This window comes from Ictidomys tridecemlineatus, chromosome 5 (genome assembly GCF_052094955.1).
Source record: "Ictidomys tridecemlineatus isolate mIctTri1 chromosome 5, mIctTri1.hap1, whole genome shotgun sequence".
Taxonomy (NCBI): domain Eukaryota; kingdom Metazoa; phylum Chordata; class Mammalia; order Rodentia; family Sciuridae; genus Ictidomys; species Ictidomys tridecemlineatus.
This window is the reverse complement of record NC_135481.1, coordinates 179,859,135-179,875,881: the sequence shown is the minus strand read 5'-3', so window position 1 is coordinate 179,875,881 and position 16,747 is coordinate 179,859,135. Positions and strand designations below refer to the sequence as shown.

General features: G+C 55.4%; 2 protein-coding genes across 3 annotated transcripts in view; both read left to right on the top strand.

The window, feature by feature from the left end:
• Ndrg3 (NDRG family member 3) overlaps nt 1–16,747 on the top strand; it is a 162,585-nt gene that overhangs the window by 15,260 nt on the left and 130,578 nt on the right. The gene's annotated exons all lie outside the window — the stretch shown is intronic.
• The window catches only part of Mtcl2 (microtubule crosslinking factor 2), a 69,370-nt gene that overhangs the window by 4,937 nt on the left and 47,686 nt on the right, over nt 1–16,747 (top strand). Inside the window, exon 2 of the mRNA XM_005329861.5 lies at nt 13,250–13,474. Coding sequence (XP_005329918.2) covers nt 13,250–13,474 — 225 coding nt within the window. The remainder of the gene's footprint in view (nt 1–13,249; nt 13,475–16,747) is intronic.

Genomic DNA, 16,747 nt, shown 5'->3' with positions numbered 1-16,747 from the left:
GAAGACTTGGAGGGTGGATTTCCTTAGCTTTAGAATGTTAATAGAGCAGGAGCTACTCCAGGGAGGGCCGGAAGGTAGGATGCATTCCCTGCTGCTCTGTGGGCTCTGGGGACCCAGGCCTCCTTGGAGGCTGTAACTGAGTGTTTGAAGAATCCCCAGTCTAGGTGTTTGCTCAGGAAGCACCTCACTGACCCCAGTTGCCCTTATACAGATGGATCAATGCAGGCTCCAGGTCTTGCAGCCGTGACTCCAACACCTGTTGGTCTAACCTGGGGTCCTGTTCTTTCTTTTCTTTTCCATCTCCTTCTTGAAGAAGAAGTCCTCCTCTCCTTCCTCCTCCTGCTCTCTCTATCTTTATTTTGTATTTTGAACTCAGGGACACTTTACCACACTCAGCCACATCTCCAGCCCTTTTTATTATTTCTCTTTAAATTTTGAGAAGGGGTCTCACTAAGTTGCCCAGGCTGACTTTGAACTTGCCATCCTCCTGCCTCAGCCTCTGGGATGACAAGGGTTCCTGACTGTTCCCAGCTAGGGGTCCTGTTCTTCCTGCAGTGTGACCAGAGCTGCGCATTTGTTGCTATGGTGAGCCTGGACTGAAGGGAATCCTGTCACAGGCCAGGCTCTAGGCTAAGCGTATAGGGGAAGTGGTAGACAAAACAGGCTAGGGACCCGGAGCCTGCCCATGGGGGTGGTGGACACGGGTGTCCCTGTGTGTGGGACTGATCCTTCTCTAAAGTGGAGGACAGGCATGCTGTCCCGGGTCGTGGGGGCCCTCCACTGTAAGGTGAAGGTGAAGTGCTCAGTAACACTAGTGCCTGACCCACCGTGGCCTTCCCTAATGCTCTCCTGCAGGCATCCACTGCCCATCCATCCATCAGCACATGTTTTCTGAGTGCCTCCTGGCTGGTGCCAGTCCACACAGCAGGTCACTGTATGTAGCTCTTCTCAGCTCCTGGATAGGGGGAGGGCTCCAGTCTGTCAGTGGGGAGAGGAGAGGAATGGTCACCTTGGTCAACAAAGCCCAGCTGGTCCCTACTTGGAGTCCCAGCCTGAAAGGTAGCCTGGAGGAGGCTGCTCTGAGACCTGGGGCTTTAAGAATTCTCAGCACTTGCCTGTCAGCGGGGAGGGGACAGCTCCTGCAAGATGGAAAATGTGAGCAGAGGCTGCTGTGCCCTGGGGGGACTTCTGAACTCTAGGACTGCCAGCTTTCCTTGTGGAGGGGCTGGGCCTGTGTCCAGGCACATCCTCTCTCCCCCAACTTTTATTTTTTGAACCCAGGGGCACTTAACTAACCACCGAGCCACATCCTCTGCCCTTTTTTGTATTTTTTTAGAGACAGGGCCTCGCTGGGTTGCTGAGGCTGGCTTTGAGCTCTAGATCCTCCTGTCTTAGCCTCCAGAGCTGCTGGGATGACAGGCATGTGCCACCACCCCCCGGCCACATCTATTCTTGTCCACACAAATTTATGTACAAACATTATAGCTCAATCTCAGAGACCAAAGTCACTCACACTGACCTCACAGACACATCCTGTGACACACTGAAGCCATTCCCTTCCAGAAGCATCCCTCGGGCAGGCTCGAGAGGATCCACACTGAGATATAAACATTCACATAGATGTGACACGAGATCCTGTACCCACAGGCACAGACACAAGCGCAGATCATGCAAATGTCAGGGATGCAGCATTTGCCAAACAAGTGTACCCAGACACAGACACAGTGACATGTGTGTGTCACTCCCACACAGAAACAGGAAATCCTGGTCAGCGTTTCCCTGGAGCTAGTGTGTACAAGCTCCTCCTGTGTTCAGCTCCTCCGCAAGGCTTCCTTCCACAGGGCAGATGGAACAGTGAGGGCACGGCCAGGGTCAGGGCCTTGGCTCTGTAACTTTCTGGACGTGAGGTCCGAGGAGCTTAGCGGGGCGGGGAGGTGGTGGGTAGGGCCTTCGGATCTCCGGGTCAGAAGTTGCACCCAGGCCTCTGAGGCCAGGCCCTTGGACCTGGGCCCCGTGGGGCTGACAGTTGCAGGCTGCAGGAGGAACACTGCCCCCGGGTGACTCCCTTCTAATCTCTTCGGAATTTCCTGCTGGCCCATCTTTCCTCCCTGCTTCTCATTTGCTGGGGGCTACAGAGGGCCCCGCCATCCCCATTTGTAAAGTGTGCCCAGTTCTGGGCTGGAGACGGTGGAGGAGCCCGGGGAGGGGCTGGCAGGTTTCCCGGAGGCGGCATGGCAGCTGGGGAGTCAGCCTTTGAGTGACTGCCTCTGTGCTTGAGGAACTGTGCCTGGCACATTGGAGGGGCTCAGTAGATAGAGGTGTGTGTGAGGGGATGAAAGGCAGTGGCCGGCTCTGGGGCTGGGCTGCAGGCCTGCAAGAAGAGCTGGAGGGCCTGGCGATGGGGCAGAGTCTGGGAAGGGGAGTGGACCCCGCTGGGCACTGTCGACACCTTGCTAAGAAGGGGGTCCTGTGGCAAGGCTGGGCTGCTTCCCCCACGGGTCTGAAGCAGGGGGCACAAGGCCTGGCCTGTCTCAGGGCCTGGAGAGGGAGGGAAGAAAGACTCAAAATCAATCTCATGGACAAACTCCATCTTTGGGATCAGGTCTGGGACCAAATCTCACTTTGCTGCCTCCTCCCTGTGCAAAATCTCCCTGTGCCAGGTCCCTCATCAAGCCTCCGTCTTCCTATCTGTACAATGGGAATTTTGACCCTTTCCCCCTGGCGTTTGGGAGGATTAGTGGTCAGGTAGGTGTCGCCCAGCACCATCCTGTACAGCCTCTGGGGCAGAGGAGACCCGGGGAGGGGCATGGTGAATTCCAGCGCAAGGGCCTGATCTACAGACAGTACCCCATCCTCCTGTGTGTGACCTTACCTGTGGCCACACTCACTCTGCTTTGCTACTGGGAGGAACTTGGAGCTGGGCTGGGGAAAGAGCCTGAGACCATGAAGTGTTCTGGACCGGCTGGCTGCCCCAGGTGCGCCGGAGGCCTCCAGATCAGCACCACTCTGCGTGGCTGGCCGCCCTGAGGCAGGCGAGGAGGCAGGACAGCCCTCCCTTCTCCAGAGCCTGGGGGATTTAAGAGCATTGCCGTCTGGACCCAAAAGACTTGTGCTTGGATCCTGCCTCTGCCTTTTCCTTTCTAATTTTTTTTTCTTTAGCGGTCAGGGGGAGGGTTACCGGGGATTGATCTCAGGGGCACTCGACCACTGAGCCACATCCTCAGCCCTATTTTGTGTTTTATTTAGAGACAGGGTCTCACTGAGTTGCTTAGTGCCTTGCTCTTGCTGAGGCTGGCTTTGAACCCACAATCCCCCTGCCTCAGCCTCCCAAGCCACTGGGATCACAGGCATAATCCCACCACGTGCACCACCACGCCCAGCTCTAACCTATTCCTTTCTGAGCCTCAGTCTCCTCATCTGTAAAAGAGGGTATGGATGGTACTTGCCCTGCAGTGTGCTGTGAGGATTAAACAGGAGACTCCTACAGGCTCAGCCTTGACCCTTCGTCATCACTTGGCAGTGGTCTCCTATGGAGCTTGGGTCCTTGGTGGCAGGGGCCTGCCTGGCTCTGGGTGTGCCTCTTCAGTTCTAGTCTGGGAGGGGTGTGTGGAGCTGAGCTGGTGAGCACCCCAGACACTCTTTCCCTCGAAAGTCAGAGCCTCAGACACAGCACCTATTGGGCCCTCTGCTGATGGAGGTCGGCCTTGGGGTCCTCACTGTTAATGGAGGTGAATCGTCTCCCATTGCCAGGGCCATAAAGAGAAGCGAAGGCTCTCCGGAAAGTCTGGGTTCCCAGCTGCGCTGGGCCTGCCTGCTCGGCTCTCTGGGCCCTGGTTGATTGCACCAGCCTCTCCCTGCCTGCTCCTCCCAAGCCCCAGACGCCTGTGTGGTCACACCTCCCAGCCCTGCTCCACCCACGTTCCAGGCTGTTGTGGGACACACCCCCGACCCTGTCCCTGGGCTCTTCCCTCCTTTGCCCTTGCAGTTCCCTGCTCTTTCTCCCGCTTTCCCCTCCCCCTGTGAGTCTGGCAGCTTCTCCTCAGGGTTGCTCCAAGCCAGGCCCCTGTGTCAGACACACCTTGGAGCTTCTTGGAGGCTCCTCTGGGGAATTCACTGGACAGTGATTAGATTACTAATCAGGTAATTACAGGTTTCGCACCAGCCCCTCCCCCTTTCTCTGCATGGATCAGGGACCATCCTGGATACTTATCTCCAGAGAGGTTGCATGCTTGCCAGAGGTCACACAGCATTTAAGTGACACAAGGATGAGGATCTTGTGGTGCACATTTTGGAATACCAGACAGGGGCTTGGCAGGAGCTGAGATGCAGGTGTGAAATGCTCCAGGGTGCCAGAGGTCAGGCTGTGTGGCCCTGAGCCACTCTCTTGACTTGGAGCCTCCTTTCCATCTCAGAAGACCTCAGCTCCCTGCTCTCTCGGTTAAGCCCAGAGGCAATTTGGGGGATGTTTTCCACATATCCAGATCCAAAGCTGACTTCCTTCCTGTTCACAAGGAAAGGACCGGAGGGACACTGTCAGAGGCAGCAGGGGCTGCCCGTTCTGCCTGTGTGCAGGTCTCCAGGGCTCTCCCACCACCAACATGCACGTGCATGCCACACACACACACACACAGCTCTGTGCACAGGTCTGGGAGGCTGGTTCCTGACTGGCTATGCGGCCCTCATTGCTCATCTATGAAGGGGCAGGAGATCGGAACAGTGCCTGCTTTGAAAGGCTCATCACTGAGCAAGAGATGTCCAGTCTCTCTGCCTGGTGTTAGGCACACACCAAGTCCTTGAAAATGTCAGCCTGTATTTCTGTCACCCCATTATAGAGACCCTCTAGTTTAGTTTATGAGAGCTCAAACTGGATGCTGGATGTGCCACTTAGTGTGTGACCTTGGGCAACATGTGTGGTCTCTTTGACCCCATTGGGACTGCTCAGGATACCAGGACAGAACTGAGCCGGGTACTTCCCTCTTTATTGCTCACAAGAGAAGTGGGATCCTGGAAGTCTCCAGGACCAGGCAGCCTGCAGGGACATTGGGTGGCACAGTGCTGTCTGGCTGACCCTCCTCCAGGACCTTTGACCCTGACTCCCCCAAACAAGAGCCCTGCTTTCACCCAAGGAGGCTAAGTTGCATTGCACTCTGGGCCTCCTAGAGAACCATGGGACGGTCTCCTGTCCATCTCTAGGCCTCAGTGTCCCTCTGTGAGGGATGGGGTCTTTGGGTTCCCCTCTGCCTGCTGCTGTGCGGAGTGCATATGAACTGAAAGGGGACATGGAGGCTTTTGCTGTTTCCTCCTTTGGATTCAAGTGTGATGATCTCATCTGGAACCTTGACAGACCCCTGGGGACTGGCAGAAGGGATAGCAGATGGCAGCCTTGGCCCCTTGGGTGGGGTTGGCATGTGCCCCTGTGGCCACTGCTGGCCCACCCTGCTGGTCAGCCCTTCTGGGGCTGGAGTGAGTGGCGAGGACCAGAGCAGGAACCAAGTATCCCAGAGCCAGGGGGACAGATGGACAGGCAGCCCGGCCTTGGTCAGAGGGAGGGACCATGGTGGCCAGGCTGCATGTGGGAAGAGGCAGGCCCAGCAGGGGCTCCTGTTCTCCATGGCACGGCTGCCATCCTGCAGAGTCGGGGCTCTGTCGTCCTGCCTAGGTCTGCCTGGGACCGGGGATGAGGTGACAGATCTGGGTAAGGTCTGGAATCTGGCAGGCCTGGGGCCTGGGTGTCAGTGGCCTGGCGTCTGAAGCCACTGTGGACATTAGCCTCACAGAGTCAAAGAAATGGATTCACATAGCAGCCCAACCGGAAGGAGTTCTCTCAGAGGTGCGATGGGGTAGTCAGCTAGCACTCTGAGGCCCCTTTATGTCTCGGCAGCCATTTACTGAGCTGCCCTGCGTGTCCCGGGCACCGGCCTGGGTTCCGCTTTCCTGACCCTCGCAGCCTAGAGGCTGACCGACCTTCCATGAGCAAATGAGTGTCCGAAACATCATTTCCAACACACCACCGGCCGCCACGGTTCTCCCTCAGGCCAAGGCCCAGGCTGCCCGTCCATCTGCCACCCTGGCTCTGGGCCATTTGTGTCCTGCCATGGTTCTGGCCACTCATCCCAGCCCTTGGAGGGACATTCCAGGCCTGTGATACTGTGAGAGAAAGAAAGGGTTAAGCCAGACAAATGGGCTCATGGGTCTGGAAGGTCTCTGGAGGTGGCCTTGCAGTGGGCACCTCAGGCAGGAAACGGGGGCAGCCCTGAGGGCAAGGCAAGGGCAGGTGGGACAGGCCAGGTGTGACCCCCAGTGGCTGGAGTGTGGCGAGTGTGAGGTAGAGCTGGGGAGATGAACGGGAGAGGTGGGCGGGGGGGGGGGGGCTGGGGCCGGGGCCTGTGCATCTGGGTTTCCTTTTGAGTGTGGTGATGACTCCACCAGCATGGGTGGAGGTCTTGCTTTCTTTTGCTTTTTGTTTTCAGTCAGGTAATGTATTAAGGTGTAATTTACATATGGTAAGATGAGTTTTGACAACCCAGTTTGTAATCATCACCCCAGCTAAGATATAGAATTCAGTCAGGTACTGTGGCACACACCTCCCATCCTAGCAGTTCAGGAGGCTGAGGCAGGAGGATCCTAGATTTGAGGCCAGCCTCGGCAATTTAGTGAGACCCTGTCTCAAAAAGGACTGGGGATGTGGCTCAGTGGAAAAGCACCTCTGGGTTCAGTCCCCAGTACCCAAACAGGGCTGGCAGTGTAGCTCAGCAGCGGCAGAGCCCTGGTTTCTACCCCTAGTACCTCAAAATGAAACAATAGTCCCATGGCCCTCCCAGATTTTCTTTGAGGTCATTCCCTTCCTCCATCTAGACCCTGAGAACACTTACCTGTTTTCTGTCCCAACAGTCCAGAATGTAGAGAGCCCTCAGTGCAGGGAGCTGACTGGGTGGGGGTAGCTGGGGACTCCACTCCTGCAGTCTCTTCTTGGTCGCTGGTAAGAGCCAGCCTCCTGCCTTCAGGAACCTCGGGTCTTCTTGGTTTTCTCCCTGTCCCCTCAGGGCCAGCTGTGGACTGTTGCTGGGTTTGCATCATCCATTGCCACTTGCTGTGTTTCTGCAGAGGGGCTAGTGTTGGTCACTGTCCTCTCCCGTAGCCCAGTCTGCGTTGTGCTCATGCACATATGGTCACGTGGGAAGATTCCCGAGAACCCTGAATCTAAACTGCACCGCCATCTTCATTAGACAAAGATTCATCATCTTGTATCTGTGTAGATTTTTTGCAGAAAGGAATCCTTAGAACATTTAAAATGTGGTTTGAAAGTAGAGCCCTGCTTCCCCCATATATGCCTTGATGGTGGAGGGAAGGACCTGGGACTATATCCCACAGGTGAGGAAACAGAGGCTTCTCCTTATTTCAAGTTATGGGCCCCTTTAAATTCCCTGCTAAGAATAATTTTCAGGATAATCTTCTAAAATGCAAAGGAGGGGCTGGGGATATAGCTCAGTTGGTAGAAGGCTTGCCCTGTATGTACAAGGTCCTGGGTTTGATCCCCAGCACCACACACACTCATAAAAAAAAATCAAAGTAAACAGACTGTATTGAATGTATTGATAACTTTGGAATTATAGTAGTTCACAGGCCTGTCACCAAGCTCCTGAGTTAATAAAGTTACTGATGGGGCTGGGATTGTGGCTCAGTGGTAGAGTGCTTGCCTTGCATGTGTGAGGCCCTAGGTTCCATCCTTAGCACCACATTAAAAAATAATAGTAAATAAATAAACATATTGTGTCCGTCTACAACTGAAAAAAAATATTTTAAAGAAAGTTACTGATGAGCATAAGCAATATTTTGACATTTCTGCAACAACCGTCACAGGCTATGAAAACTTCTGTGGTCTCTTTTGGGTGGCAAAGTCACAGGTGCTGCTAACACAACCCTGATGTGTTCAGGGAGTTCAGAATAGAAGAAAATTTTGATTTTTTAGTTAGAGATTATTGAAATCAAAGATAGGATTTTTCAACTTCATGGGCTCCCTGAATTGTGATACAGAGGAGGGATCCCGAGGACAGAGGTCTGTGTCCTGCTTGGAGTTCTCTTCGCTGCTTCTCTATGGCTCTTGATCTGTAGAAGAGGGATGAGCTCTGGCTCCCCGGATCCGAGGTTTTCTGCAAGGACCCATGAGATGATCCAGATGGAATGCCTTTGTAAACTGTGGTCTCCTATTATTAGCAGCAGCGTGAGCTCATATTGGGCCCTCTGGCCCAGCCTGGACCAAGAGACTCTTCCTGGCCAGTCCCCCAGGACTCCTGGGAACCAGTTCTGCCTCTGAGAGGCTGCTTCCTGTAGGCTGCCTTCATGGGTCACCAGGGCTGGGTGGAAAGACTCTTTGTGGGCAGGGAGTGAATGGGGAGCAGGGGGTTCCCTGGGCAGACCGACTTAACCCCTCTCCTTGGGTGGTGTGGGGGTCTGAGATCAGCTCTGGATCTGCCCAGGCTTCCCCTGTCCCTTTGTAGCTGGCCTGAAGCTGGGGTCAGGAAGATTTACTAAGACTTACTTATTCACCTGCCCATCTGCTGCCCTGGGCGATGCTGGGGACCAGACCTGGATCAGATCCAGCCCAGCCCTTCCTCCAGCTTCCGGGAAAGATAAAGACTTGAAAATAGACAAATACAACCCAGAGTTGTTGGCACAAAGGACCAAAGAGTTAAGAGTGTGGGTTCTGAATCAGATTAGGGGAGGAGGGAATGTTCTGGAAGGATGAGATAGTTAGGAGTGAGCCTGGTGAAGGCCGTTCTAGCATGGGTAGTAGCCCGAGTGACCTGGAAGAAGACACAGTTACCATGCATAGGCCCAGGGTCACCAGCCTTTGTGGATTCCAGCTCTGCTCCTCCCTTGCTTAAGCAGCTCTGGGAAATTTCTGAGCCTCAGTTTCGTTAACTGCAAAATGGAAACATTTTCAGCAGCCACCTCACAGGGTTGGTGAGAGGATTAAACTATCAGTCATGCCCGCGGCACCTGGGCTGGGCCTGGTGTTTTGAGCCTCCTGGGAGGCGATGGCCTGTTTTTACTCATGGCATATGTGGGTGCTGGGGCCAGGAATGAGACAGTAGGCAGGGGACCTGGAGTTGGCTCGGGGTCCAGATGCAGAAGCGAGGAGAAAAGTGGAGGAGACAGAAAACACCGCTTTTTTCCGACTTCCTCCAATAAGCAGCTCTTGCCTGCTCCTCTGGGCCAAAGAGACCCCGAGAAAGGGAAATGTTGACTGCCCCGGCTGCAGTGTGGGTGCCTGGTCTCTGTCCCCGTCCTCCTCTTCTCTCTGGTGGCAGTCTGGGTTAGATGGTGAGGGTGTCTTCAAGGCAGCCTTTGGACTCTGGGACTGAGAACTGGGCTCTCAAAGCTCTGAGATGGCACTGCCAGGTGATGTGACCTCTTGTGTCTGCAGTGGAGGATGAGCTTTGTGGTCCCCCCATGTAGGGAGCAGGGAGACTCCAACAACCTGGTGTAGCCCCAAGGCCTGCCGAGTCCTGGGGGGTCTGGCCCTTCCCACTCCTGTTGCAGAGGGCTCTGGGAGGGGTGGGGCTCTGCAGGCCCCTGGGCTGTCTGGGAAGTGGCTGGGAAGTCTGAGCCCCCACTGCCTTCCCCACGGGCACCCCTGGGTTGGACTTGTCACTGGAGAGCTTCCCTGGAGTGAAGCTGCAGGAGGGACGGCCCAGTGTGGACCCAGCCTCTGCAGTCGAACAGGGCCCTACCCTCTGGGAGCCCCCACAGTGCCCAGCAGCCCCTTTCCCAGCCCCCACCTCAGGTCCTGTGTCCTGCGTCACCAGCCACTACCCACAGCCCAGCAGACAACCCCAGCCACAGGCCAGCCTCTGTGAAGCCACCCTCTCACGCGGGGCTCCGCCAGGAGGGGCCAACCAACATTCTGCCTGCAGCTGGGACAAATCCCTGAGAGGCTTGGTCCCCTGGGCCAGGGGGGAAGAGACGAAGCTGGCAGGAGGCCATGGCCTGCACAGTCAGAAACAGTGCCCGGCGGGCGGGGAGGCAGCTGCTCATGGAGGAAGAATGTTCTCGCCTTCACTTCTGCAGTGGAGAGCCCTTTGGCTTACTGAGACCTATCCTGGGTCAGGCTCTGGGCGGGGACTTGTGTGGAGAGGTGGGACTCTTGCCCTTTTAGGGAAAAAAGACTGGAAGGAACATGGAATTGCTAGTGTTTCTTCTTCAGCAGGCCTGGGTTGCCAGGGAGAATTCCTAACCGGTTCCCCGTGGTGCCAATGCTGAGTCAGGCACCACACTTTTGAGAGCCACTGTGGTTCAAGGCCAGGTGGAGGAAGTATGCGTGGTTTGTGTTTCTATGATTGTTTTACTTTTAGAGCAAAAACAGTTACTTAAAAGTTAAATATGCGGGTCTCAAAAATGACTACAGTGTTCTGGGTATGGGCCTATTCGGAAAGATGTCACCTTCCACGATCTAAATGCTATACACCTGGTAATATAGCCCAGCGTCACGAGCTTACAAGTTACTGCTCCTTGTCTCAATGCAAACTTGAGTGTCCACTCAGACCCCCACATGCTCCCCATAACAAGATGGATAAGTGAGGTGCTAGGAATGGCACAGCGAGGATTTGAATTCTGGCCCAAGAGGCTGAGCTTAGTCTGGATTCAGCAGCGTCTGCTCGCACTTCCTGAGTGCAGGTCCCTTTGCGCTTCCTTACTCCGCCAACTGAATGGGCCCGGGACCCCTCACTTCCTCTTTTCTCTCACTGGTGTGATCATTGACTGTCCCACTTCCTCCTTTCCCACTTGTGTCCCCGTCCGCTTGGCGCGGTGGTGGGTGGTGAGCCTGAGTGCTCTGGCGCGGGGTGCCCTGGTGAGGGGAGGGCCTCCACTTTAGCGGGTGCTGCTGAACACACGCCCAGAACCGAGGCCCTGGTGGCAAGTGGGGGTTGAGCCCCTAGGGGGCAGCAGAGTGAGCCAGCACCTGTGGGGATGCAGATGTTACCTGTCCCCACTGCCGTCCTCTCTGGGGTTCGGAACAGTCCCCGGGCGTGAGATGATGGGCGTGGAGACCTCTAAGAGCCGCTTGGAGGATCCCCGCCAACTCTCCTGGAACCCCAGGCTGTTCTCCGGTCCCCCTAGGGAGCCGCCCCATGGCACAGGCTGCCTGGGTCCCCTGTGCTTGCTCCTCCCCTGGACTCCAGTCAGCTGAGGCCCCACATCCCAGGCCCTTCCTTCCGTGTTCTTTGGGGAAGGGGGGCTCTGAGGGCTGGGGCCTCCAGCTCTCCAAATTGGTCCTCTCTCTGGAGTGTCCCTTCTCATCCTGGGACCCCTCCACCCCGCTGCCCCCTGCTTCCATCAGCGCCAGCCTCGGGGGTCTTCTCTGGACTCCGTTTCTCTGTTTAATGTGCAGTGTTATTTAGGGAGCCATTCACACTAAAAGCAGATGTCATTGTCCCCTGTGTGACTCGGTTTTCACCTGTGTCACGCACGGGACAGACTAGTCACACACCTCTGCTGCCGGTCCCCGCGCACCGCCTCACTCGGCATTTCGCAGCGTTCACCTGTCCTGCTCTCCACACCTGGACCTGCACTGGTGTGTTCCTGCCGCGTGTTGGTCAGGAGCCTGTGGGATGCTGAGCTGAGCTGCGCGCTGGGCGTGGGGATCCTGCGGGTGGGGTATCACAGTCGCTGGGTCGCAAACTGTTCCACAGAGTAGAGCAGATGTGCCAATGATGACAAAGGAGAAGTGAGGGACAGCTAGGAGCTGGTGACAGAGGTGGCAGGAGCTGCCCTGAGGAAGTGAGGTCACCTCTCAATCCCTTCCACTTAAAACTCAAACCCAGACTCTTCTCTCGGCCCCTGAGGGACCTATTAAGGCTGATCCGCGTCTGTTACCCCGTCTTAAATTACCCCATAGCTGCCCTGCGTTTCTTGCTGTGTCTTGAAGGCACTGAGTTCTTTCCTGCCTCTGAGCCTTTGCATACACTGTTCCCTCTGCCTGGAATAGTCTCTCCCTGGCACTCTTGTGTGTCTTCCCTTCTTGCCTCAGCTTAATGTCCTTTTAAAGATGACCTCCCTGACCATGTATCACCTTCACCAACCACTCTATTATATTACCCACATTGCTATGTTTTTAATTTTGTTTTGCTTCCATGGCACTTAACAGTATATGAATTTTAAAATATTTTTGTTTACTGTGTGTTTTCCTAATGAGACTTGGGGCAGAAGATCCTGAAGGAACTGGTCACTACCATCCCTCCCTGCCCCTGTGCTCACTACAGGGCCTCACACAGAGTTGGCACTGTGTTGGTTTGTGTTCCCCAGTGTATTAGTTTTCTGTTGCTGCTATATCAAATCACCACAATTTAGTAACTGCGTTAGTCAGCTTTCTGTTGTTGTGACAAAATACCTGAGATAATCAACTTAAAAAGAGGAAAGGCTTATTTTGGTTCACAGTTTCAGATGTTTCAAAGGTTGCTTGGCTCTATCACTTTGGACCTTGGTGAGGCCCATCATGGCGGGGAGTGCATAGCAAAGAAGACTGCTCACCTTTGCAGTAGCCAAGAAGTAGAAAGAGAGAGAGGTGGGGTCGGGGGGAAAGCCCCAATGATCTAATAATATCCTTTCATTAGGTCCCATGTCCTAAAGGTTCCACCACCTTCCAGTAGTGCTGCAGGCTGGTGACAAGCCTTTAACACGTGACCTTTGAGGTATATTTAAGATACAGACATCACAGTGGATTATCTTCCAAGAAGCCACTTTGATTGGAAGATTATCTTCTAATTCTGGAGGTCAGAAGTCTGAAAATCAAGGTGACAGAGGGCTGGGTCCCCAGGAGGCTCTAGGGGAGAATATTTTCACTTGCCTTTGGCAGCTTCTAGGGGCTGCTTGCATTCCTCGGCTCACGGCCCGCTCTTTCCTCTGCAAAGCGCACCCTGCAACCTCTCCTCCCAGGCTTGCATCACCTTTACCACCTGCCTCCCTCTGAAAAGGACTCTGTGATAAGAGTGGCCCCCAAAACAATCCAGGATAAGCTCCCTCTCTCCAGATTCTTAACTTGATCACATCTGTAAAGTCCTTTTTGCCATGTAAGGTAACACAGTCACAGATTCTGGGAGTTCAGCTGTGGCTGTCTTTGGGGTCTGTGATTCAGCTGGCCACTCCTAGGCCTCCATGTGGTGGTGGTTCAGCACTGGGAGTAGCCAGCGGCCCAACACCCTGGCCACGGCCCTGGAGCCAAGGTTCTGATCGCTCCTTCCTCTTGCAGGATGAGATTGAGGAGCTGCGGGCGGAGATGCTGGAGATGCGGGACGTCTACATGGAGGAAGATGTGTACCAGCTGCAGGAGCTGCGGCAGCAGCTGGACCAGGCCAGCAAGACCTGCCGCATCCTGCAGTACAGGCTGCGCAAAGCTGAGCGCCGCAGCCTTCGTGCCGCCCAGACTGGCCAGGTGGACGGGGAGCTCATCCGAGGCCTGGAGCAGGATGTCAAGGTCAGCCCTGGGGCTTCCCCTGACCCTCACAGGTGCCCTTGATGGGGTTTGGGCCATGAGCCCTAGTGGGGTCTAGGTCAGCCCTGTGACTCAGTCCTGTGTGTCCTTGGCTTTGCAATACCCTCAGTCTGTTTTCCTATCTGCAAAGTGGTTACCCCTAGTGAACCAACAGGCCTTCTGCCAGGGGCACCCCAAAGTGATATAATAACATGAATTCTACAAATAGCTGTTTATTGAGCATCAGTTACAGACCTGGTTTGGGGCTCTGAATAGTTCCTCCTTGGTTCCATGGACCTGGAATGCTAATCAGACCTGGAGTTGGGCAGCACTTGTTCAGATCTTGGAACCAGTATGTCTGGATTTTTTTATTTTGAGCAAGTCACCTGCATTTCAGTTTCCTAACTGTAAAATGGGTGTAAGAGTAGCTTCTCTCTCGGGTCCTGCATCGCCAGCATAAGCCACACTTCACCACTAAGAGGCCCAACACCTTCTTCTAGGTTCAGGGCCCCCCAGGTTACCCAAATAAACTTCTTGGTTCTTAGGTTAAAAAAAAAAAAAAAAAAGAATAGCTTCTCTCTCACAGAGTCCTATGAGAATTAAATTAGGTAATGTAGGCAAAATGGCCATAAAAACCCCCAAAATGTTAGCTGTTATTATTTCCATTTTCTGAATGAGGCATCAAAGGCTCCATAGAAAGGAAGTTCCTGTCCAAGGTCACAGGCCTCCTCTGTGTGTAGGTGGCAGAGCTCAGGCCCATGTGCCTCCCAAGCCTCAAAGTCTGTTGCTGCTCTCCACCTGAGAAAGGAGGGGAGGCATGGGGGAGAGTGGGGAGGAGAGGGGCACGCAGGTGGGGCCCTTGCCTGGGTCAGCCCTGATCTAGGGGTGGGGAACTCCTTGGGGGTCTTGCTCTCTGAACTCAGCCCAGTATGATCAGGGGGATGATGAAGGAGCTGGGGTTGGAGTCAACTGGCACAGTCTGAGGAGTCCTAGGGAGAAGTGGGCATGTCCCGGGGAAGGTGAGGGAGCAGCACTCCATGGAGAGGGCTCCTGAAAGGGCCCAGGGAGCTGGTAGGTTGGGGATGAGCCACACACATACCCAGAGAGAACCTCCCCCTTACACCCTTTCTGCTAGAAGGCACTGGCAAATTCGAGCCCCGAGTGGAATATCAAAGAAAACAATACTGAAGGACAGCAAGAAGTGATCTCAGAGGTCTGCAGGGCCAGCGAGTGTCAACAGAGGCTGCCAGCTCCCCCAGGCGATTGCGTCTCTGTCGTGTTGACCGAGCAGTGGGACAGGAGGAAACTGATCTCACCACCACGGCTTTTGGCACCTCTACCCTGGGGGGCAGCTCCTGGGCTTGGTGGCTACACAAATAGTCCCATTCCACACTGCCGGCCTCTGCAGCTGCGGAGGATCACCTGAGCCCAGAGGTCCTGGCCAGCCCGGGCGACACAGGGGGACACCGGCTCCCCACCCGCCCCCCCTTTCAAAAATAAAACGCGCCTAGTTCCGGAGCGGGGTGAAGAGTGGGTGGTGGGGAGCGAGCCGGGGAAGCTCAGCCGGGCTGCGAGGCCACGTTTGGACGCAGGGCGTCGAGGGTTTCTGGAAGGAACGCAGAGGGAGAGGAAGGGGTGGAGGGCCGTCGGGGCCCGGGCTGCGGGGCTGCGGGCGGCCGGGCGCCTGGGGGGCGGGGCCGCAGCAGCCGGTGGGTGTGAGGGGGAGGCTCCCAGGAGGCGGGGCGCGGCGGAGCCCCCTTCAGTTGGGATTTGAACTAGCCAATCAGCATCGACCTTGCCCCCTCCCCTCCTCGATCCACCCTTGCAGCTGCAGGGCTGAGCTCATCCATCCGCTGGCCTCGCCTGAGTTGGCCGCCTCTGGCCGCCACCCCCCCCCCCTCCACGCCAGTGTGCAGGGGATGTCCCGGGGCAATTTTGGAAGTCCTCAGAATGTTGACTTCCCTGCCATCGCCTAGGAGGGCTTGATGGGCCCAAATGGAGCCCTAGCAGGGTACCCCTGGGGACTCTCCTGACTTGCTCAGTCAGGTCCTTGGACCCGGCCCTGACTGATCCCACCACTTGAGGTGCCTCAGCCTCCCCTTATCTTGTTTTTGTGGTGCTAGATATCGAACCCAGGGCCTTGGGACATGCTAGGCAAGAGCTCTACCAGAGAACGCTGTCCCAGCCTCCCCATGTGTTAATAAGGGCTTAGACTAGCTGAATCCTCAGGTTTGGGGTTCTAGTGGTTTTACTGGGCAGGTGGATTGTTGGGGAGGGCGTCATGAATGAAACCTCAGGCTTGGTGTCCCGTACTCCACCTCCAGCTTCTCTCACGCTGCTGGGTCATGCAGTTGACAGGACCTACAGAACCTGAGTGGCCTCACTGCCCAGCAACAGGAGGGCAGAGCCTTCCTCTGCCACTTCCTTACATCTCTGAGCCTGTTTCCCCATGTGTAAAATAGAGAAGACTAGTTCCTCCCTGCAGAGACCTCTGTGAATATTAAATGAAATAGTTCAAGTGCAGAGTGCTGAGCACAAGGTCTGACACAGTGCAGTGTTCACCCAGCCCCTGAGCACGGGTGGCTTGTGGTTTTGTTATTGAGCAGGAGAACTGACCAGGTACTAATGGGACTGGTGGCTGGGGAGGGTGGCAGGTGGGGGTGATGGGCAGGCCAGGGTGGATGAGGATCATCTGCAGGGCTTGTTCACAATGCTGATTCCCAGACCACTTTCTAAAGATCTTGGACCTGATGAAAGAGTGTCAGGTCCAAGGACTCCAGGATCCAAATTCTCACCCGCAGTGAGGCTCCTGTAGGAGGGCCCAGGACTCATCAGTAACATATCCCTTCCTTAGACACAGATTTGTTCTGGCTTCTGGCTGTAAAGTAGGGGTCGCACTCCCATCCTCCTGGAGTTCTGGGGAGGAGTCACCAACAGCCCAGAATGCTGCCTGGCCAGGGAGGGCTCCTGGGCAAGAGTTCCTGTCCCTCTTCCTGCAGATCAGTGTGACAGGGACATTCTGAAGCTGATGCTTCAGGGAGCCGGGGACAGGAGGCTGTCGATAGCGTTTGGCAGGAGCCAGGCCCTGGCACTGTAAACAGTGACCTCATGGCTGAGCGCGTTTGTTTGTGCTTTGGGGATTTGCCCTGGTTTCCGGCTGCTGCCTGTGCTATCTCAGCCTCCCTTCGCTGGGGGAAGCTGAGATCAGATGAGACAGGCACGTGGGGCCCTTCAAGCCCTGACGCCCTGACACAGTGAGTCCACTGTTGGGACTTA